The following is a 24,996-nucleotide window of genomic DNA, read 5'->3' on the forward strand; positions in this document are numbered from 1 at the left end:
ATTTTTGGGAGCCGAGCCCACATCTCTGCACTCCTTATTTGCCGCTGCTTTCTTGGTAAATAATCACCGCTGCATTTATCAAAAAGAGATGACACACACACACACACACACATTCGCTAACCTCTGGTGTGTTCTTCTTGAACTCGCGGCTCAGGTCGATGAGCTTCTTTCTGGACTGTTCACTCTCGTCCTGTCTGTTGGCGAGCTGTGTGGCGGTGGCATCGAGTTCTTTCTGCAACACAAACAAGACTTTTTAGAGAAATCATATCCGGATCATCTTTAAAGCACATAATGACCACCTCACTGATAATGTTCCTCTGACTATTTGAGACACGAGGGAGCAAATTGCCCATGAGCTGTCAATATACCTTATGCAGGTGTCAATAATGCAGTTCTGTGACTGTAAGGTAGGGCTGGGCAATATATGGAATATACTCCTTATATCGCGGGTTTGTCTCTGTGCGATATAGAAAATGACTATATCATGATATTGGAGTATACGTTCTCACACAGTTGCTTTTAGCTGCGGGCATTACACTACAGGCTCTTCTCACTCTTTCTTATCTCTCCTTCTCACGGAGACATAAAACCAGCACACCTTCTTACATACGTCACATACTGTCACGCGTGCAACCTCATACGCCCTCGCCGAGCAGAGAGTTAGCGGCATGGGTAACGTTAGCTGTGGTGCGAGTGGTAATACGAGAGAAAGAAGGTGCAAATCTGGTAACAAATGAAGGAAGAATTAATTCCCGAGAAAAACCGCAGGGGGTCCATCATCTGGCGGTGGTTTGATTTCAAGCGGGGAGATGTTGAACAGACAACCGTAATATTTCAAGTATGCGGCAAAAGCTTTGCTACAAAAAGTAGCAGCACTGCTAATTTGAAGCATCATTTGAAAAGTCACCCGCTAGAGCATGGTATCAAACTCTGGCCCGCAGGCCAAAATTGGCCCGCCGTGTAATTTCACTAGGCCCTTCAGGCGATATCAAATTAACACTAGAGCAGGCCAGCCAACTATATACAGCGGCGGTGCCGCAGTAACACCGCATTCACCGCTAATTCTCATACTTGCAAACCCTCCCGGGAGACTCCCAAATGGAAGTGCCCCTCCCGAAAATTGTCACGTCCGCTTTCAATCCAGTCCAACGAGTGCTGGCCCATTACATAATATGTGCGGGGTTTGGTGGTAGCGGGGGGTGTATTTTGTAACGTCCCAAAAGAGCTAGTGCTGCTAAGGGTTCTGGGTATTTGTTCTGTTGTGTTTATGTTGTGTTACAGTGCGGATGTTCTCCCGAAATGTGTTTGGTGTGGGTTCACAGTGTGGCGTATATTTCTGACAGTGTTAAAGTTGTTTATACGGCCACCCTCAGTGTAACGTGTATCGCTGTTGATCAAGTATGTGTTGCATTCACGTGTGTGTGCGTACAGAAGCCGCACATATTATGTGACTGGGCCGGCACGTTGTTAGAATGGATGAAAAGCGGACCTGACGACAGCTCGTAGAGGACGTTAAAGGCAGTGTATTTGATATGCCATTGATGTTTTAATTATTATTATTATTTTTTGAAACTCGATTTTGCATGTCACTATAAAGTTATATAAGCCTTGCTTGTTCAATATTCAATGCAAAACTTGTTTGGGTCCCTATTAAAAGGTTAATTTGTTCAACGTTGGCTCGCGGCTTTGTTCAGTTTTAAATTTTGGCCCACTCTGTATTTGAGTTTGACACCCCTGCGCTAGAGAATGAAGAGTGCTTGAAACTCTGCATGTCAACATCTCCGTTCGGTGCCACACCCACAAAATACCCAAGCAGCCATTTCCACATCAACACCGTATGAAACAAATAGTCAACAACAGAAGGAGATAACGTCCGCAGGAACCTACCACATAGCGAAGGACACACACTATTTGATTTTCTAATATGCAGCTCATTTTTATTTGACACTTTTTGAAATATCTTGTGTGACATCATGCACAAAATTGCACTTTATTTGTTTTAAACTATTGTAGTGGCGTTCTGTACAAAAAGTGCACTTTAATTTAGTGTTGTTTTGATATGTCATCTCAGTGACATCATGCACAAAAGTGCACTAATAGCTTGCACTTTCTGTTTTGAAATGACATGAATGTTTGTGCCACTGCTTAATAACTGTTTAATAAATACACTTTTGTTCAATTGACTTAGTTGTGATTTCCCTCTCTGCATGAAAGTTTAAAATGAGCATATATTAATGCAGTATGAAGAGAATGTTTTAATGTAGACACATAGAATCATCATACTGCTGTGATTATTTGCATCAAGTGTTCATTCAAGGCTAAGGCAAAATATCCAGATATATAATGTATGGTGTATCGTGACATGGCCTAAAAATATCCAGATATTAATAAAAGGCCATATCGACAAGCCCTACTGTAAGGCTACATTTACACTGCAGGCCAATTCCGTTTTGCCTAGAAGTAACTACAGTGTTTCCCACACATTCAGCCGCCACAAGTACATTTAGGACTGTCAACAGTAAAAAAATAAATAAAATTGGGATTTTTTAATTTCATTTATGTTATTATTGTGTTAATTTTTTAAAGATTTTGTAATACAGGAATATAACATTTCACCTACCAGGTGATATACAGTACAGTCCAAAAGTTTGGACACACCTTCTCATTTCAATGCGTTTTCTTTATTTTCATGACTATTTACATTGTAGATTGTCACATCAAAACTATGAATGAACATCTGGAGTTATGTACTTAACAAAAAAAGGTGAAATAACTGAAAACATGTTTTATATTCAAGTTTCTTCAAAATAGCCACCCTTTGCTCTGATTACTGCTTTGCACACTCTTGGCATTCTCTCCATGAACTTCAAGAGTCACCTGAAATGGTTTTCTCTTCAGAGGTGTGCTTTGAACTCATGGAGAGAATGCCAAGAGTGTGCGAAAAAGTAATCAGAGCAAAGAGTGGCTTTTTTGAAGAAACTAGAATATAGAACATGTTTTCAGTTATCTCACCTTTTTCTGTTAAGTACATAACTCCACATTTGTTCATTCATAGTCTTGATGTGACAACTTTAACACTGAAAATAAATATTCATGAAAATAAAGAAAACGCATTGAATGAGAAGGTGTGTCCAAACTTTTGGCCTGTACTGCACGCGCTGCCATCTCCTGGGAATCATGTTCGACAAAACAATGACCAAGTTATTTGTTTTCAAACTAGAGTTTGAGGTTTGAGCAACAGGCTTCCGAAGCTAATCAGCATAAAGTGCCGAGCAGCAGACAGGAGTACAAAGTTTAGTTTAGTTTACAATATTGGTTTTCACAGAGTCTGCCTGTAAGTAGAAATGCATGTGCTTTTTAGGTAAATTGTGTTTTTTTTAAAAACTCAATTGTAAAAGTTAAAAAGTATTGCATTGCTAATTTGTGTTAGCCTGTCAATGGGGTCGTCATTTGTATGTTAGCATTAAGATAGCGGCATAAATGACAACCTTTATCCTGTATGCCAAGCTGTATAGTTAATTTAACCTGATTCCTACATGTATTAATGTACTTTCCTTTTACATTAATCTTATAAATATCATCCCCTGCTGGCCTCATTATGGTCTGGACTCTTACATTATTAACCATATCCACCGGTCACCTGGAGGGTGGGGTTTCCACGTCTGCGACCACTTCCAAGGTTTCACATTGTTCCCATTGGATTGAGTTCTTTCTTGCCCTGATGTGGGATCAGATCCGAGGATGTCGTTGTGGTTTGTGCAGCCCTTTGAGACATTTGTGATTAAGGGCTTTATAAATAATCTTTCATTGATTGATATATTGATAATATACAAGTAAAGTTTTTTTTCTTAGCCTTTTCCATGCATCGTAGCCAATTATGCAATCATTATACAATCAATGTCTTGGACATCAATGGACAATCGTCAAAAAAACAATGGACCTGTATTTGGTGTTTTAATATGTCTGAAAAGAAAAACTATGATTTTTTTTTTTAAGTTGGACACTTTATATCAGGGGTGTCAAACGTACGGCCCGTGGGCCGGATCAGGCCCGCGGACAGGTTTTATCCGGCCCGCGGGATGAGTTTGCTAAGTATAAAAATGAACCAACATTTTTGAATGAAAGAAACTGCTGTTCTAAATGTGTCCACTAGATGTCACAATAGCAATTATTTGCATCTTTGTAGATTATGCTACATATGTAAAAAAATAAAATAAACCACATGATGTTAGTGCACCAGTTAAGGAAAATGAGCAAACTTGCATGAATGACATCCTGTAATTTGATTTTGATATAATTTTTTTATCGTAATAGATTGAAAATTAACACCAATGAGTTGACTGATGAACATTATCACATAATGTATTCAGAAAATATAAATAACGACAAATAAAGATAGAATACTATTAACCGCAACATGTAAGTGTAAAAAAAAAAAAACCAACATTATGATTTGTACATTTTCAGAATTTTCTTGTTCTATTTTTAAACAAAGAAAACAATCTGAATTTGTCTTTATTTTTAAGTTATCGTGCCGTGATTTTACCTGTCCGGCCCACCTGGGAGTAGATTTTTCTCCATGTGGCCCCCGATCTAAAATGAGTTTGACACCCCTGCTTTATATGGTCATAAAGCAGATATGTATCTAATGTGACTGCAGTTTGAACGTTCAGGTCACATTCACCTATTTCTAAAGTGAGAAATTTGTTGTCAAAATTGGATCTCAAAATGATAATTCACACGTTCATTTCACCTGGTATTGATTATTGCAATCCTCTCTTTTCAACAAGTCAACGCTAAAGAGACTTCAGACTGTACAAAATGCGGCTGCCAGACTTTGGACCGATGCACCCAGAACAGTCCATATCACCCCCATTTGATCCAGTCTTCATTGGCTTCCAGTTAAAAGCCGCATTGAGTTTAAGATTTTAGTCCTGACATTCCGTGCATTGCATGGTGGGGGCCCTCAGTACACCACTGACTTGCTGTGCCCCTACTCTTCAGGGTCTTCAAGCCAGGGTCTTCTAAAGATCCCCAAAACTGGTTTTAAAACCCGTGGAGACCTGGCATTCCAGGCTACAGCTCAACAGACTCTGGACCAACTTGCACCACTCCCTACGTGATCTTGACTGTGTTGACACTTTGAAGAAACATTTGAAAACTTCTCTTCTCAGTAAAGCTTTTAGTTAATGTACCTTTTAACTATCAATTTTAATCCACTTTGTGAAAAGCGCTTTATGAATAAAATGTACTTACTTATTTACCCAACCTGTACATCACTGAAATGTGACAAATGTTACAAAATAATTGGGCTCATAAATGGAGGCATAAGTTGTTCCTGTCAACCAAAAATCTGTCAATGGCTAAGACTCAGGCTGAACAATTTTGAGAAAAAACCTAATTAAAATGTTACTCTCCAAAATTGTAATTGCGATTTTTTCGATATTTATAAATGCATAAGACTGCAAAAATAATGAGTGAAGTAAGACTTATTACTTTTATACAGTCAATCAACATATTCTTGTCACAAGGTGCCATGCATTAGAACAATATACAATCATTTATTAAAAAAATATTAGGCTTTATGCAGACAGAATCACAGTTCTCATCTACGTCATGTTCTTAAACTGAAGAAATAACCAATAAAACTATACAGTGGTTATGTTAAATAAGCATAATATATAATATTTTGCAAGTAACCATTTAAAAAGATATAAACTTTTATTAACCGTAGAACTGTTTACCATTGTACTGTAATTGGAAGGTACAAAACATTTAGTTATCCTAGATAAATAAACAACAAAAAAAATGACTTATTATTGTAAGCAAAAATCTAAAGCGCATTTTTTCCCAGTTGAAAAAACTACGTCGGGGTGTCTTTGAACAATAACATTGATTTAAAATGTATGATATTATTTTTTATTTTTTTATTAAGTGAAGCGAATTATATTTATATAGCGCTTTTCTCTAGTGACTCAAAGCCAGCGTTTCTCAAAGTGTGGGGCGCGCCCCACTGGTGGGGAATAGAGACATGACAGGTGGGGCGCGAGGAACGGGAGGAAATTTCACTTTACTTTTTTTTTTTTTAAATTATATTCTTAGATTTTTTTTTTTACTATGCTTTCATTTTCTATACACACTGTAAATCACTTTGTGATTCTGTCCGTGGAATCCGCTATATAAATAAATGTAAATTACTTATTTTTCCTGTGGACTTTAAATTTCTAGGTAGGAGCGCAAGTTTGACAGACATAGCAACAGTAACTAATGGGGGCGGGGCTAAGCGGAAGCTCTGTGAATGGCGAGTCACTGTGCGAGGATTTGCTGTTTTGCAAATACATAAAAAATAGAGCCACTGCTGATGAGCTGTTCGAGATAATGGACAGTTTCCTCAAAGAACACAACCTTAAATGGGAAAACTGTGTGGGCTTTTGCTCTGATGGCGCACAGACCATGGCAGGGTAAAGAAACGGGCTGCAGGCTCTAATAAAGAGGGTTGCGCCAAATGCGCATTGGACACACTGTGTGTCATTCACCGGGAAGCACTCGCGTCAAGCCAGCTCAGCCCTGAACTCAATGAGGTTTTAACAGTGGCAGTGTCAAGCCTGCAACCCCGATTTGAAAAGCTGTGCAGTGCAAAACAGGCTCATTGCAACCACTAATGCTGGAGTACTGTAAAACTCATGTTCACTTGCAGGGGCGCCGAAAAGGGGGGGGGTAAAGGAGACGGATTCTAGGGGCCCATGATGGAGCCCAGAGAGGCCCCTAATGATGATGAAATTATAATACAGAAAAAATAATGACACTAAGTTATTAACTAACATATAATCACACATGTTTTATTTTCCATGTCCTGGTAACAATACCTTTATTTGTTTTGGAAGCATCAACACCTGCAGGGCCCTCCCTTCCCCCCCTCTATTTACGTAAAATGGTTCAGTCCGACTGGATCAGCTGCAGGTAGAGCACCGGCGATTTGTCACAAAGCGGAGGAGACAGCAGTATGCCTCAAAAATCAGGCAGCCAAAAAAGAAAGGAAAATAAAATAAGAGAGGAGAAGGAGTTGAAGGGTCGACAATATGTCACCCAATATTTCCCAAAAAAAGGTGGGTTTGTTAGTTGTGGTGGAAAGTTATGCATATTAACTTTGTCCCTGTCTGTGGTAATAAGCTAGCTCACTTTTCTCACCATGTTAGCTCAAGAAAACTCTGGATTTTTACATTTTACTGCTATATTAGTTAAATAATCAATCCAGTCAAACATTTATCAAGCTGTTCTTATTCAATAATAGTTGATCTCCCCTCTGTCAAAATGATGCCTCATTCTGAACAGAGTCAAGTGCACCAGCAGCAGCAGCAGCTGTCTGTCAGCCCCCAAGTCCCCTGCCCCTGAATCAGCCCCAGTGCCCCCACAGGAGGAAGGAGGTGAGCAGCTGTGTGTGTTGAAATAATAATAATAATAATAATAATAATAATAATAATACAAAATATAATACATTTTACTACAGTCTCAAGAATCAGTGGTGCAGCAAATAAATGACTCAAAATTAATTCCATTGTATTCAGAATACCAATAATAGCATCAAAAAATGTTGCCGCTGTGTTGGGGGCCCTGTAAAGATTCTTTTCATGGGGCCCAAAATCCCTAGCGGCGCCCCTGTTCCCCTGCCCTGTCTTGCCAAAATGCATAGTTCCTCTTTTTTTGCAAAGATTGCAAAGTGGCACTTTTATTTTATTTATTATTATGCATCAAGTTATTTGATTTATTATTGAACTTGAAGCAAGTTATAACACTTTTATTTTATTTATTATTGAACTTGATGCAAGTTATAACACTTTTATTTGATTTATTATTGAACTTGATGCAAGTTATAACTATTTTTTTGATTTATTATTGAACTTGATGCAAGTTATAACACTTTTGATTTATTATTGAACTTGATGCAAGTTATAACACTTTTGTTTTATTTATTATTGAACTTGATGCAAGTTATTTGATTTATTATTGAACTTGATGCAAGTTATAACACTTTTGTTTTATTTATTATTGAACTTGATGCAAGTTATTTGATTTATTATTGAACTTGATGCAAGTTATTTGATTTATTATTGAACTTGATGCAAGTTATACCACAGCTGCACAGTTATTTTATTTATTATTGAACTTGATGTTATTTTATGTTATTGAGTTTGAATGTATACAACTTGATGTTACTCGATGTTCAATAAATTTGAAAATGTTAAGCTTGGCATTAGCGTTCTGTTGGGGCAATGGGGGCAGGTGGGGCTTGAAAACTCCACCTTGTCCAAAGTGGGGGATGACAAAAAAAGTTTGAGAACCACTGCTCTAAGCGCTTTTACATCGTGAAACTCAATATCTAAGTTACATTTAAACCAGTGTGGGTGGCACTGGGAGCAGGTGGGTGAAGTGTCTTGCCCAAGGACACAACGGCAGTGACTAGGATGGCTGAAGCGGGAATCGAACCTGGAACCCTCAAGTTGCTGGCACGGCCACTCTACCAACAGAGTTATGCTATAATGTTGACAAAATAATAGGTAGATAAATGACACAATATGTTACTGCATATGTCAGCAGACTAATTAGGAGTCTTTGTTTGTTTACTTACTACTAAAAGACAAGTTGGAGCTATACCGCCCCTATTAGAGATGATTAAAGTGGAAAGATATGTGATTGTATGCAGTACATTTATTTTTGTAATACATTTATTAAGAAAAGATAAGGTACTGTATGTACACATATTTCCACGCTTTCGGGGGCCAAACAAATTGATGTGGCGGGCCAGATCTGGCCCCTGGGCCTTGAGTTTGACACCTGTGGACTAAGAAAACCAACACATACGCACGCGGGCGGACATAGCAGTTTATCGATGCCGGCAAAGTATTTCGACCTAATTTTCATTTATTGACTGACTTATTGACTATTAGCCCAGGCCTAATCACCGCCATTAAAACTTTCCAATAGCGTATTGGCTGCCTCCGCTGCAGCATGCACAAACTTGCTGTTTCCTTTAACACTTTTGATTGGCACGGAGCAAAGGACGCCAGGCTCAACAATTCTGAACGGCCAACATGTCTCCGACTCAAATGCACGGGGGAGAAAAAAACTCCACATCTTGCGGTTATTTATCCCACAAGTTAAAACCTTGATGTCGATTAATGATTTAATATGAATCATGGACAACTAGTTGCAAAGTCCACTCATGCCCCTGCAAAGATGTTTTGCAACCAGTCTTGTTCACACTTGACAAAAATGTGCTTGTTAATCCCCTAAAAGTGCATACCAATTTTTAAACACCTTACATTTACTGTGGGTGTTTTTTGTAGAGCGCATTGAGCTATGTAAGAAATCTGAAGTCAGTACGACTTATGGCAGGCCTGGGCAATTATTTTTAGTCGGGGGGCCAAATTTAGAGAAAAAAAATGTGTTCAGGGGCAGTGAAAATCTGCTTTACAGTATTTGTGCTCGGGTCCTATTTTGAGGAACACTAATACAAAACCTCACAATAATGTCTGATCGAATGCTAAAAACGTTATGACAGACCGCCTTAAAAAACGAAATGGAATTTGAAATTTTTTTACTGAATGAGACACCCAAAATGTACATAAAAATAAAGAATGTGGGATTTACAATATTAACTATGAAAGATAAAACGCTGAATATTGACAACCTATGAACGTCACACCGCCTCTCCATCCACATATTTTACAAGCAAGCGAAACGCAACAAAAATGCAACAAACACAGCGAAATGTGAACGCGAAGGGTAAAAAAAACCCACCTACAATCTGATATATGAGATATATCACTAAGCTTTAGAATTTTGTTGTAAAAATCTCCTTCCACGTCTGTCCCTGACACCCACATTTCAGGCTCTGGAAACACTCTTTGGAAACGCTCCCAACCCACACTGCTTGGTGCCTCGTCTGAGCTGCTGTGACTTACATTACCATAGTAACTAATTAGATGACCATAGTAACTCATTAGATGACCATAGTAACTAATTAGATTACCATAGTAACTAGGGGTGTGGGGAAAAATCGGTTCGAATTCGAATCGCGATTCTCACCTTGTGCGATTCAGAATCGATTCTCATTTTTTTAAAATCGATTTTATTGAAAACATTTTTTTTTTTTTTTTAATTAATCAATCCAACAAAACAATACACAGCAATACCATAACAATGCAATCCAATTCCAAAACCAAACCCGACCCAGCAACACTCAGAACTGCAATAAACAGAGCAATTGAGAGGAGACACAAACACGACACAGAACAAACCAAAAGTAGTGAAACAAAAATGAATATTATCAACAACAGTATCAATATTAGTTACAATTTCAACATAGCAGTGATTAAAAATCCCTCATTGACATTATCATTAGACATTTATAAAAAAAAATGTAAAAAAGAACAATAGTGTCACGGTGGCTTACACTTGCATCGCATCTCATAAGCTTGACAACACACTGTGTCCAATATTTTCACAAAGATAAAATAAGTCATATTTTTGGTTCATTTAATAGTTAAAACAAATTTACATTATTGCAATCAGTTGATAAAACATTGTCCTTTACAATTATAAAAGCTTTTTACAAAAATCTACTACTCTGCTTGCATGTCAGCAGACTGGGGTAGATCCTGCTGAAATCCTATGTATTGTATGAATAAGAATCCTTTTGAATCGGGAAAATATCGTTTTTGAATCGAGAATCGTGTTGAATTGAAAAAGAATCGATTTCGAATCGAATCGTGACCCCAAGAATCGATATTGAATCGAATCGTGGGACACCCAAAGATTCACAGCCCTAATAGTAACTAATTAGATTACCATAGTAACTAGTACATCATGCAGATTCCAAGCATTGAAAGACTTAGTATAGATGAAGACTTACGGTCATTAGAAAACATCACTGCACATCATAATGGCAGCTACACTTTCCATCTTAAACATCTAAAAAAGTTATTTGGGAATGTCTGGCGGGCCAGATTGAAAAGTTGAATGGGCCTGACTTATGGGGTCAAACTTGGGGTGGTTTTGTCCCACAAAGTGAACTGCAGTGGCAATGAGAGCCATACAAGCAATGTCCCGCCAAAGAGAAACATACCTGTCATAAATTGGTAGCATGTTTGAGTTAACACTAGAAGTCCCAGCATTTTTCTGTCTACCTAGAAGACCCAGAGAGGGGTCATTTGGCCCGACGCTTGTCCCGAATACACTAATCACTCATTTTGTTATGGTAATGAGGCTGTTAGGGGCAGTTTGTCTAGGTAGACAGAAAAATTATACATGTGGGAAATGCCGAAAGGAGCAATGGCAGTGCCAGGATTGTGAGTGACTGCTCAAATGTATGTCAGTCACGTTTACATGGACATGGTTTTTCATTCTTTGTAAATATGCTTTTTTCTTTGTAAATTTTTTTTTTTAAACTATTTTTGGCACACAAAAATAACAATTGCTTCTGCAACAACCCTCCACACCAAAACTGGGAAAACAGTTGCTTTTTCATTCTTTGTAAATATGTTTTGTTTTGTATTTTTTTTAACAATAAATGTCAGAGTGTTGATCCCTTCATTCTGTTGATCCTTGCAAAAACACACACAACCTACCTCAGAACTAAAGCTTGAGCTGTAAGGTCCCCTCCCCCACACAGGCTCAAGTGGCCCCCTGCCGTGTGCCACTAACAGCCACATTTTCATAACAAAAGGAGTGTCCACAGGGGGGACTAGGGGTCAAATGACCCTCTTGTGTGTTTTCTAGGTAAAAATGTCAATTGACCCTTCTCTGGGACTTCGCGTGTTAATTAAGGCATGCGGCTCCAGAAGAGCATGCATTCGTCACAACAATTAGCATCGGACGACCTCTAACCGGCAAAAAATAAGGGTGTAAGTGCATATTGTCAAGGCTGAGGCGGTCTTAATAACAATGCAGAATGGATGTGATAAAGAGTTATTCATGGCTCTCTTTCTAGATGATGATGAGCCAAGAGCTGACATTAACAAGACGTTGAGGCCTTGTAAAGATTGTATCTCTCCGTGCCGAGATTGTGTTGCTGTTGGATTGTTTCCCTCTGTCACACTTTTTTTCCCCCCTCTCCCATCAACTCCCTCATTCTTCCACTCTTCACAGATCATCCAAACGACAGTGCTTGTACTCCTCCGTTGAAATTCTTGCCTCCCCTCCTCCTCCTCTACGTCCTGTGAGGCCGCCCACCCCTGAGAGTGATTAAACGCTGCTGAAGGGCCGTTATGCTAACTAACACACTAATCATTTAATACACACATTACCACAGGGGCCCTTATGGCTCAGTCTGCTGACAAGGTCCCAAAACAGACTTTCGTGCACACATTGCCCACCTCCTGACACAGAGGAAGCTCCAAGCCTCTAAAGAAATAGTGTGATCAAGTACTAATTAGGAGAGCTTCCCCCCTCTATCAGCACTAAATTCAATTCCCTTAGCGGACTTGATCTTATTTTTTTCCGCAAACCATAACAAAATCGCAATGACGGAACTTGGTGGAGCGTCGTCATAGCAGTTCATGCAGCAGCAGCACAGGACAAAAACAAAGAGGACAAAAAAATGCTCACTTGCTTTACATGCCATCTTGCTCTGGCTGTCCATAGAGCAGTTGATGTAGCAGCCTGTGTGCCCATGGCCATGGAGCAGCTGCTGCGTGCGTTAGTCAGTTGGAGCGTGCGCAGAAGCTTGTGCAGCACTTGATTAAAAAAATAAAAGGAAGAACCCTAATACATTATAATAGTATATTTCAACCTCCTGAGAACCAGCATCCTCTGCAGTGGACATTTCCGTAGGGCACAACAAGGCTATTTTCTTCTGAATTTTGTACCTCAGACAAAAAACAATTGTGTGCTAAAAGCGTGTGCTCCAAAATCCAGCATTGAAACTGGAGATTAAAAAGTTCTTCTAGTGGGGAAGTAACAATAAAAAATATTTACCGTATTTTCCAGACTATAAGATGCACTTAAAATCCTTGTTTTTCCTCAAAACTCGACAGGGACGGCGTGGCGAAGTTGGTAGAGTGGCTGTGCCAGCAATCGGAGTGTTGCTGGTTACTGGGGCTCAATTCCCACCTTCTACCTTCCTAGTCACGTCCGTTGTGTCCTTGGGCAAGACACTTCACCCTTTGACTCTGATGGCTGCTGGTTAGCGCCTTGCATGGCAGCTCCCGCCATCAGTGTGTGAATGTGTGTGTGAATGGGTAAATGTGGAAATACTGTCAAAGCGCTTTGAGTACCTTGAAGGTAGAAAAGCGCTATACAAGTATAACCCATTTATCATATAATAATTCTGGTTTTGCTTACCGACCTCAAAGCTATTTTATTTGGTACATAGTGTAATGATATATGTGACCAGTAGATGGCAGTCAAACATAAGAGATACATGTAGACTGCAATATGATGGCAATTAGGGCTGCAACAACTATTCGATTAAATCGATTAAAATCGATTATTAAAATAGTTGCAGATTAATTTAGTCATCGATTCGTTGGATCTATGCTATGCGCATACGCAGAGTTTTTTTTATTTTTAAATAATACTTTATTTATAAGCTGCAACATTTACAAACAGCTGAGAAACAATAATCAAAATAAGTATGGGGCCAGTATGCTGTTTTTTTTTCAATAAAATACTGGATAGGATAGAAAAGTAGTTTGTCTCTTTTATCCGATTATTAATCGATTAATCGAAGTAATAATCAACCGATTAATCGATTATGAAATTAATCGTTAGTTGCAGCCCTAATGGCAATATGACAAGTAAACACCAACATTGTATATGTTCCATTGAAAATATAGAACATCACACACGGCACTCAAAAATCTATCAAAATGTTTTAGTACCTACTCAGCAGTGGCGTGCGGTGAGGTTCTGACTTCATCACAGTCAGATTTACAAACATATGAACCCTAAAGAGTATCTTATTCACCATTTGATTGGCAGCAGTTAACGGGTTATGTTTAAAAGCTTATACCAGCATTCTTCCCTGCTTGGCACTCAGCATCAAGGGTTGGAATTGGGGGTTAAATCACCAAAAATTATTCCGAGGCACGGCGCCGCTGCTGCCCACTGCTCCCCTCAAAGTGTGAATGTCATTAAAACAGTTAGCTCCATCTTTTGACACTTCTTCCACTCCCGTTCTTGCACGCTACAACAAAGATGACGGGGAGAAGACGCTGTCCAAGTGGAGGCACGTAAATAAGACAGCCCACAAAACGGTGCATCCTGAAGAGACTGTCAGAAAGCGACTTGAAGATGATGTGTAAAACATCATCTATGCAACATTTTGAGCAATGAACCACCATTACATGTTATGTAGACCACAAGGAAGTCTTTTACATTTAGAAAAAATAAATAATAATATGACTCCTTTAATGCGCCCTATAATATATGGAAAAAAATCAAAAATAGACTATTCAAATTATGATATGTCCAGTCTATTGCAGCACCAAGCAAACAATCGGAAAATTCCCGTCATATCAATTCCTAGATATGGTCGAAACTATTTAAAGTGCACTACGCATAATAAACGCAACATTGTTAATATTGCCACTACGGATAATCTTAACAAAAACTCGTCAAAACAGCCCAATACCTATAATATGGGCGTTTTAAACATAAGATCATTGTCTCCCAAGGCGTTATTAGTTAATGAGGTCATTAGAGACAACAATCTTAACGTCATTGGTCTTAGCGAAACCTGGCTCAAACCAGACAAATTTTTTGCGCTCAATGAGGCATCTCCTCCTAACTATACGAATGCGCATGTTGCCCGTCCTCTTAAAAGGGGAGGGGGTGTCGCACTAATATACAATGAAAATTTCAACCTTACCCTTAACCTAAATAATAAATATAAATCGTTTGAGGTGCTTACTATGAGGTCTGTCACACCGCTACCTCTCGACCTGGCTGTTATCTACCGCCCCCCTGGGCCCTATTTGGACTTTATCAGTGAATTCTCAGAGTTCGTTGCTGATCTAGTGACGCACGCCGACAATATAATATTAATGGGGGACTTTAATATCCATATGAATACCCCATCGGACCCTCAGTGCGTGGCGCTCCAAACCATAATTGATAGCTGTGGTCTTACACAAATAATACATGAACCCACGCATCGCAACGGTAATATAATAGATCTAGTGCTTGTCAGGGGTGTCACCACCTTCAAAGTTATGATACTTCCATATACTAAAGTAATGTCCGATCATTACCTTATAAAATTTGAAGTTTTGACTCATTGTCAACAAGCTAATAATAATATTAACTGCTATAGCGGCCGCAACATTAATGCTGCTACGATGACTCTTGCTGACCTACTGCCTTCGGTAATGGCACCATTCCCAAATTATGTCGGCTCTATTGATAACCTCACTAACAACTTTGACGATGCCTTGTGCGAAATTATTGATAGTATAGCACCGCTAAAGCAAAAAAGGGCCCCTAAAAGGCGCACCCCATGGTTTACAGAAGAAATTAGAGCTCATAAATTATCATGTAGAAAACTGGAACGCAAATGGCGCGCGACTAAACTTGAGGTTTTCCATCAAGCATGGAGTGATAGTTTAATAACTTATAAACGCATGCTTACCTTAGCTAAAGCTAAATACTACTCAAATCTCATCCGCCTCAACAAAAACGATCCTAAATTTCTGTTTAGTACAGTAGCATCGCTAACCCAACAAGGGACTCCTCCCAGTAGCTCCACCCACTCGGCAGATGATTTTATGAATTTCTTTAATAAGAAAATTGAACTCATTAGAAAGGAGATTAAAGACAACGCATCCCAGCTACAACTGGGTTCTATTAACACAAATACGACTGTATATGCGACGGACACTGCCCTCCAAAATAGTCTCTCTATTTTTGATGAAATAACATTAGAGGAATTATTACAGCGTGTAAGTGGGATAAAACAAACAACATGTTTACTTGACCCACTTCCTGGGAAACTTATCAAGGAACTGTTTGTATTATTAGGTCCATCAGTGTTAAATATTATAAACTTATCACTTTCCTCCGGCACTGTTTCCCTAGCATTCAAAAAAGCGGTTATTCATCCTCTGCTCAAAAGACCTAACCTCGATCCTGACCTCATGGTAAACTACAGACCGGTCTCCCACCTTCCGTTTATTTCCAAAATTCTCAAAAAAATTGTTGCACAGCAGCTAAATGAACACTTAGTGACTAACAATCTCTGTGAACCTTTTCAATCCGGTTTCAGGGCAAATCACTCTACGGAGACAGCCCTCGCAAAAATGACTAATGATCTATTGCTAACGATGGATTCTGATGCGTCATCTATGTTGCTGCTTCTTGATCTTAGCGCCGCTTTCGATACCGTCGATCATAATATTTTATTAGAGCGTATCAAAACACGTATTGGTATGTCAGACTTAGCCTTGTCTTGGTTTAACTCTTATCTTACTGACAGGATGCAGTGCGTCTCCCATAACAATGTGACCTCGGACTATGTCAAAGTAACGTGCGGAGTTCCCCAGGGTTCGGTTCTTGGCCCTGCACTCTTTAGTATTTACATGCTGCCGCTGGGTGACATCATACGCAAGTACGGTGTTAGCTTTCACTGTTATGCTGATGACACTCAACTCTACATGCCCCTAAAGCTGACCAACACGCCGGATTGTAGTCAGCTGGAGGCGTGTCTTAATGAAATTAAACAATGGATGTCCGCTAACTTTTTGCAACTCAACGCTAAGAAAACGGAAATGCTGATTATCGGTCCTGCTAGACACCAACATCTATTTAATAATACCACCTTAACATTTGACAACCAAACAATTACACAAGGCGACTCGGTAAAGAATCTGGGTATTATCTTCGACCCAACTCTCTCGTTTGAGTCACACATTAAGAGTGTTACTAAAACGGCCTTCTTTCATCTCCGTAATATCGCTAAAATTCGTTCCATCTTGTCCACTAGCGACGCTGAGATCATTATTCATGCGTTCGTTACGTCTCGTCTCGATTACTGTACCGTATTATTTTCGGGTCTCCCTATGTCTAGCATTAAAAGATTACAGTTGGTACAAAATGCGGCTGCAAGGCTTTTGACAAAAATATATATTACGCCTATACTGGCTCACCTGCACTGGCTTCCTGTGCACTTAAGATGCGACTTTAAGGTTTTACTACTTACGTATAAAATACTACACGGTTTAGCTCCAGCCTATCTCGCCGATTGTATTGTACCATATGTCCCGACAAGAAATCTGCGGTCAAAGAACTCCGGCTTATTAGTGATTCCCAGAGCCAAAAAAAAGTCTGCGGGCTATAGAGCGTTTTCTATTCGGGCTCCAGTACTCTGGAATGTTAGAGATGCTACCTCAGTAGAAGCATTTAAGTCCCATCTTAAAACTCATTTGTATAATCTAGCCTTTAAATAGACCCCCCTTTTTTAGACCAGTTGATCTGCCGTTTCTTTTCTTCTCTCCTCTTCTCCCCTGTCCGTTGCGAGGGGGAGTTGCATAGGTCCGGTGGCCATGGATGAAGTGCTGGCTGTCCAGAGTCGGGACCCCGGGTGGACCACTAGCCTGTGCATCGGTTGGGGACATCTCTGCGCTGCTGACCCGTCTCCGCTCGGGATGGTTTCCTGTTGGCCCCGCTGTGGACTGGACTCTCGCTGATGTGTTGGATCCACTGTGGACTGGACTTTCACAATGTTATGTCAGACCCACTCGACATCCATTGCTTTCGGTCTCCCCTAGAGGGGGGGGGTTACCCACATATGCGGTCCTCTCCAAGGTTTCTCATAGTCTAAGGCTGCAGCTAACGATTATTTTTCTATCGATTAATCTATAGTTTATTTTTTCGATTAATCGGTTAATCTATAGATGATTTTTTCGATTCATCTATAGATTATTTTTACTTTTACCGATTTTTTTTTTTTTTTATTATTTAAAATGAAGGTGAAAAAATAAAAGTAGGCCAGTTTTTTCAAAAGGCATGGCTTTTATTTACAAAAAAAAAAAGTATGGCCACTCAGTCAACATTGACAACAACATGACAAAATATTCTGTAACAATGTAAACATTTAAAACTTTTAACATTTAACAAAATTAAAAGTAGCTTATTTGCTTTTTAATGTGCAAATATAAAAGTAAACATCCAGTGCAAATCTTAATATTCTGCAATAGTATAAGCATTTCAAAAGTAAAAGTATTGCTTATTTTGCTTTAAAATGTGCAAAAATAAAGATAAACATCCAATACAAAAAAGTGCAAAACGAAATATTCTGTAACAACAGTGTAAACATTTCAACAAAAGTGAAAGTATTGCTTATTTGCTAAAATGTGCAAAAATAAAGATAAACATCCAATACAAAAAAGTGCCAATCTAAATATTCTGGAGCACTGTAAACATTAAGTATTGCTTTTAAAATGTGCAAAATAAACATCCAGTCCAACACAGTACACAATAACCAATTCTACTCATTCCAGTGAGTGACTAACAGTTGTAATGAAGAAAGGTTAGCATGTCTACTTGCTTTGCTTCTTTTCTTGTTTACAATATTCTCAGCAGCTGAAAATAGGCGCTCAGAAGGGGTCGATGTGGCTGGAACTGAGAGGTAATTAGCCTTCACCTCAAACCAGGACTGCGAGCGAGCTGAGCTGCAGTTTAAGTTTCTAGTAGGTCAACGGGCTCATAGTGATGTTACTAGTAGTTGACTGGGAGGTGTTTATTATCATTTGGGGAGAGTCCGCTGCCTGATGCTCACCTGCTAAACACCTATCTGCTCCACGCTGAAGCGCTGACTACATGCGCTATGAATACGCACTGCTGATTGGCTGATAATGCTTCGTGTGTACCAATCAGATGGTTGTGTGGGTGGGACAATGCTGCGTGTGTACCAATCAGATGGTTGTGTGGGTGGGACAATGCTGCGTGTGTACCAATCAGATGGTTGTGTGGGTGGGACAATGCTGCGTGCTGAGACAGAGGCAGACAAGCAAAGCAACTTGTTAAGACTTTAGCAGATAAAGTTAGCTTTAGCTTAGAAACTCGTTCGGTACACCCCCGTACCGAACCGAAAGCCCCGTACCGAAACGGTTCAATACAAAACACATACCGTTACACCCCTAGCAGATACAAATGACACATTCATGTATTTGTGTAATGATGACAACGTATGCTAACGCGGACGATTGACTAGTTGATGGTTGATGGTTTTCTTTTCAAATGTTCGTTCATAGGCGTTGTGCTGCTATGATAGGCCATTTCCGCTCGACACAGTGTGCATAGAACAACATTATTAGGCTGTGTATTGAAATACTCCCACACTTTTGACGACTTTTGGCGTGCGTTTTTCCCCTCGCTCGCACAGTCTGCTTTGCGCTCCGCCATGACAGTAGTGTGACGTAATTATGCGACGCGTCGACGCACAAAAACGGCGTCGACGTATTTACGTAACCGATGACGTCGACTACGTCGACGCGTCGTTTCAGCCTTATCATAGTCATTCACCGACGTCCCACTGGGGTGAGTTTTTCCTTGCCCGTATGTGGGCTCTGTACCGAGGATGTCGTTGTGGCTTGTACAGCCCTTTGAGACACTTGTGATTTAGGGCTATATAAATAAACATTCATTGATTGATTGATTCATCAGCAGTGCGCCCTATAATCCGGAAAATACGGTATGCTAAACTGAGAGTGTGTTGTCCAAAATCTAGCCTTGAAACCGGCGATTAAAAAGTTATTCTTGTAGGGATGTAATGATAAACAATAGTTATGCTAAACTGAGGTAGAACTCTTTACGGTTAGTATTAACGTTTTAAATTGAATTGATCGAAAATCCGTCATTGATAACCACACTTTGATAAACTCACAGACTATCTTAAATGCTAACAATAATACACAAGACAATAAAATCTTTCACCGTTAAGAAACATCATACCCCAGTCTAAACTTGTTTATAAATGCACTGCTGTCAGCGCAACACAGCGACTCAATAGTGCACATTGAACCTGTAAAACAGACCTGGGCAAAATAGGGCCCGCGGGCCACATGCGACCCATTCAGATTTTCAATCCGGCTCGCCGAATATGCTACATCATTTTTTTAGACCTTTAACATCAAAACTGTAGCTGCCATTATGATGTGCAGTGATGTTTTTAAATGACCTTAAGTCTGAACTATAGAAAGTATTTCAATGGTTGAAATCTGCACTTTTGGGTGTTATTGGAGTTATTAGGGTAATCTAGGTCACAGCAGCTTAGACCAGGGACAAAGCAGAGTGGGCGGGGCTTGTTTTCAGAGCTGCCAGCCCCCAACACATGTGTCAGGAACAGATGCAGAAGCAGATTTTTCCAACAAAGTTATGCATAAAAATAATATATAATATAATATATCATATTGTAGGTGTTTATTACACTTTGCATTCATACTGTGCTGTTTTTTTTTATTTTTGTTGTGTTTTGCTCGATTGTAAAAGATACACAACTATCTGAGAAGTAAAATATGTTCATATGTTGTTAATATTCAGTGTTTTATTGTTCATAGATAATATTGTAAATCCCACTTTCTTTTTTTTCATGTACATTTTGGGTGTCCCATTCAGTAAAAAACTGTAAAATTACATTCTGTTTTTTTGAGGTGGTCTGTCATAACTTTTTTTTAGAATTCTATCGGACTTCGTGACTTTTGGTATTAGTGTTCCTGAAAAAAAGGCACCCAAACACACATACTGTACAACAGTTTTTTACAGCTAAATTTGTACATATAATTTATATTGGCCCCCAGAAACATTTTTCTCTCTCAATGTGGCCCCCCCGAGTCAAAATATTTACCCAGCTCTGCTGCAAGCTGTGCTCTTTTGGCACACAGTGATACATTTGTACACGTAGAAATACGACACGGACGACGGAGGTGTCTACAACAAGAAGTGAATAAAACGGAAGTGAAGCGCACAGCACTCGTTTTCTCTTAATCATCAAAAAAATGTCTAAAACTTTTACAATTTAAAACAGAAGAAGATAAACATATTTCAACATTTGGAGATAAGAAGCGAGAACAATTAAGATTTCTTCTGGTGTGTCTATTATATAACATTTTAAAAATAACTGTGTGCGTAGAAGTACTTTTTGAGCACATTCAACAATACCACAATGATGATAATTCTGATCCCAATAACCGTGATACAAAATGCTTTTATTATTACATTGCTAACTTCTAGTTAGCCCTACTAGAAGCACATGCTGTTTTGTGTGTCTGTTGTTTAATGCTAATGAGCTGCTATTGTCCACGTCTGTCTGCGACAGTGTGTGACTCCATGAAGCACTACAGTGCACTTTATACACTCTGCACTTGTCCAATAATAAATGCCATATATTACAAGGTAAAATAGGAAGTGAGAAAAGGAGGACACAAACGTGAAAGGGGCTCCAGTATGTTAAAAAAGGTAAAGTACCACTGATAGTCACACACACACACACACACACACGCACACACACACACACACACACACACACACACACACACACACTAGGTGTGGAGAAATTACCCTCTGCATTTGAACCATCCCCTTGTTCCACCCCCTGGGAGGTGAGGGGAGCAGTGAGCAGCAGTGGTGGCCGCGCTCGGGAATATTTTTTGGTGATTTAACCCCCAATTCCAACCCTTGATGCTGAGTGCCAAGCAAGGAGGTAATGGGTCCCATTTTTATAGTCTTTGGTATTTGGCTGGGGTTTGAACTCACAACCTACCGATCTCAGGGCGGACACTCTAACCACAAGGCCACTGAGCAGGCTGTATATAAAACAATATTGCCTACCTTCATACTTCCTTCACTAAACAATCCGTTTGGAATTTTCCCCATTAGGACCGTTTTTCCCATTAGGGACGTAAGCGGATTATTCATATATGCTAAAGTTTTACTTGAAGAGCTTTGCGCCAGTCCGCTTGTGTTGTCACTGTTGACACTGTAGCAAATAAGCTCCTTCTTTTTCTTTCTCCTCTTGTTGTGCGGCAGACTGGCTCGTGCATGCACATGCATCCTCTGCTGTTGCCATTTTTAATACAAAGTAGCATATAGTTCTAACTTATAAATGTCAGCAGACTCACTATGGAAGCACTAAAAACTACAACAAAGATGGAGAAGATGCTGTCGAAGTAGAGCCGCGAAAATAAGACTGCCCACATCCGCAAGAGACAGTCAGAAAGCAGCAGGAAAATGGTCTGTAAAACATACTTTTTGCAAAACCCTTACCAAAGAAGCACAATTACATGTTATGTAGACCAGTGTTTTTCAACCACTGTGCCCTGGCACACTAGAGTACCATGAGATATTGTCTGGTGTGCTTTGGGAGATTATGTAATTTCACCTATTGGGGTTAAAAATATTTTTGGCAAACCAGTAATTATAATCTGCAAATGTGCCGTTGTTGAGTGTCTGTGCTGTCTAGAGCTCGGCAGAGTAACCGTGTAGTACTCTTCCATATCAGTAAGTGGCAGCAGGTAGTTAATTGCTTTGTAGATGTCGGGAACATGGCTTGTCGCGATCACAATATGCAGACAACAGCGGGAGGCAGTGTGCAGGTAAAAAGGTACCGTATTTTCCGCACCATAAGCCGCACCTAAAAACCACAATTTTTCTCAAAAGCTGACAGTGCGGCTAATAACCCGGTGCGCCTTATTTATGGATTAATATTAATATTTATTTTCATAAAGTTTAGGTCTCGCAACTACGGTAAACAGCCGCCATCTTTTTTCCCCGTAGAAGAGGAAGCGCTTCTTCTACGGTAAGCAACCGCCCCCATAGAAGAGGAAGCGCTTCTTCTTCTATTGTAAGCAACCGCCAAGGTGAGCACCCGCCCCCGTAGAAGAAGAAGCGCGCGGATATTACGTTTCATTTCATTTGTGTGTTTCTGTAAAGACCACAAAATGTCTCCTACTAAGAGACACGCGTACAAGGTTCCACTGACTTTTGATATTCATGTGAACCGCACTGTGGATACAACGGGAACACGTACGGTGAATATTCGCACCACAGGGAATGAGAAGTCGTCCTTCACTGACCTCTAGCTTGCCATGCTAACGGCCAGAAACTTCCACCCACGGTGATATTCAAAAGGAAGACCTTGCCAAAAGAGAACTTTCCAGCCGGCGTCATCATAAAAGCTAACTCGAAGGGATGGATGGATGAAGAAAAGATGAGCGAAGAGACCGGGTGACTTTTTTCACGCAGCTCCGTCCCTGTTGATCTACGACTGCATGCGCGTCCACATCATAGATGGTGTCAAAAAACAAGTGAAGCACACCGAAGAAGAATAATTCGAGGGATTTGTGGAGGAGTAATAACTTCAGAAAGTAAGCTTTAAATGTTTATTTTGTGTGTTGTGTGACATTAACGTTCGAGCAACGTTGAGTTATTGATGTTGCTATTGCTCTGCACTATTTTGAGTGTTACTATTTTTGTGATTGCACATTTGCACATTACATTTTGGGAGTGAACAGAGTTGTTAGAACGCTGGTTTGTAATATATTATTAAAGTTTGTCTGACCTATCTGACTGTTTTTTTTTACATTCCCTTTAGCATAGCGTAGGTGCGGCTAATAACACGGGGCGGCTAATAGGTAAACAAAGTTTTGAAATATGCCATTCATTGAAGGTGCGGCTTACAACACAGGGCGGCTTATGGTGCGGAAAATACGGTATTTAATGCTTAAACCAAAAGTAAACAAAGACGAGTGACGCTAAGAAAAGGCATTGAAACTTAGGAATGGCTATGCAGAACGAAACTAAAAGTGAACTGGCTGCAAAGTAAACAAAAACAGAATGCTGGACGACAGCAAAGACTTACAGCGTGTGGAGCAGACTGCGTCCACAAAGTACATCCATACATGACAATTAACAACAAAATAGGAGCGCAAGACAAGAACTAAAACACTAGACACAGGAAAACAGCAAAAAAGTCCAAATAAGTCAGGGCGTGATGTGACAGGTGGTGACAGTACACCTACTTTGAGAGCTATAGTGCTGCATGCTTGGTTATGGTTTGAATTCATATCCAACAAAAACAACTTTTTACTGGCAATATCGGCTGCTGAGTAAAATTTTTTAATGATTTCTGCTGGTGGTGTGCCTCCGGATTTTTTCAACGCAAAAAATGTGCTTTGGCTCAAAAAAGGTTGAGACACACTGATGTAGACCACAAGAAAGTGTTTTAGAAAAAAATCACACAATGACCCCTTTAACAAAACTAGCATAAATGTGAGCTTCAGTGCTAACAACACACTTACATTTTAAAGGCATCATGCTACGTTACCTTTTTATCAAACTTACCACATTTACAGCGCCCATGAAGCTGACTGATCCAGGCTTTATTTTAAGATGTATAGTAAATTATCTTTTTTGTTCCTCCGTGAAGTGGTTAACATATTCATATAGCAGGCTCTATCTAGCTGAGGGCAGGTCACGAGGAAGGTTTTGCCTTCATGATGTCATGTAAACACAGAACTTCAAAAGAGACGGTTTAGTACTTTCTATTCTATTCTATTGTATTGAGAGCCTTTTTTCCTCAAAAGTGGAGCAAACAAATGAAGATGACAGATTTTTTCACATTTCATGCTCATAAACAGGCTTTATGGACAGGCTACATCATTAAACAGTCAATTTGGCATGATAAGGGATTTTTAATCGCATTAAATGCACTGGACGCACCGTTAAGATGGGCTCCAGGGGTGAAAGGTCATCCTGGCATATGATCAATTGCTATGAGACACACAAGGTGTTTTATCTTTTAACAGTGTGCTGTGTAGTGTGGTGAATATTGTGAATATTTTCATCTTGAAAATAACGAATCTCTGTGTGAATATGCTGTGTAAATATTGAACATCCCTGTGAAAGAGCAAGAAGGTGCGAACTGGAACAGAAGTAAAGTGTTATGAATTGTGACCAGTGTTCAGGATTTATGTTATGGCGTGACGGTTTTGTGCCCCATTGACT

General features: G+C 39.6%; 1 protein-coding gene across 5 annotated transcripts in view; it reads right to left on the reverse strand.

Moving 5' to 3' along the window:
* cux1b (cut-like homeobox 1b) overlaps nt 1-24,996 on the reverse strand; it is a 214,341-nt gene that overhangs the window by 130,256 nt on the left and 59,089 nt on the right. For all 5 annotated transcript variants that reach the window (XM_062060265.1, XM_062060266.1, XM_062060264.1 and 2 more), the window contains exon 2: nt 122-232. In XM_062060265.1, coding sequence (XP_061916249.1) covers nt 122-232 — 111 coding nt within the window. The remainder of the gene's footprint in view (nt 1-121; nt 233-24,996) is intronic.

Source organism: Entelurus aequoreus, linkage group LG10, assembly GCF_033978785.1.
Source record: "Entelurus aequoreus isolate RoL-2023_Sb linkage group LG10, RoL_Eaeq_v1.1, whole genome shotgun sequence".
NCBI classification, from domain to species: Eukaryota; Metazoa; Chordata; class Actinopteri; order Syngnathiformes; family Syngnathidae; genus Entelurus; species Entelurus aequoreus.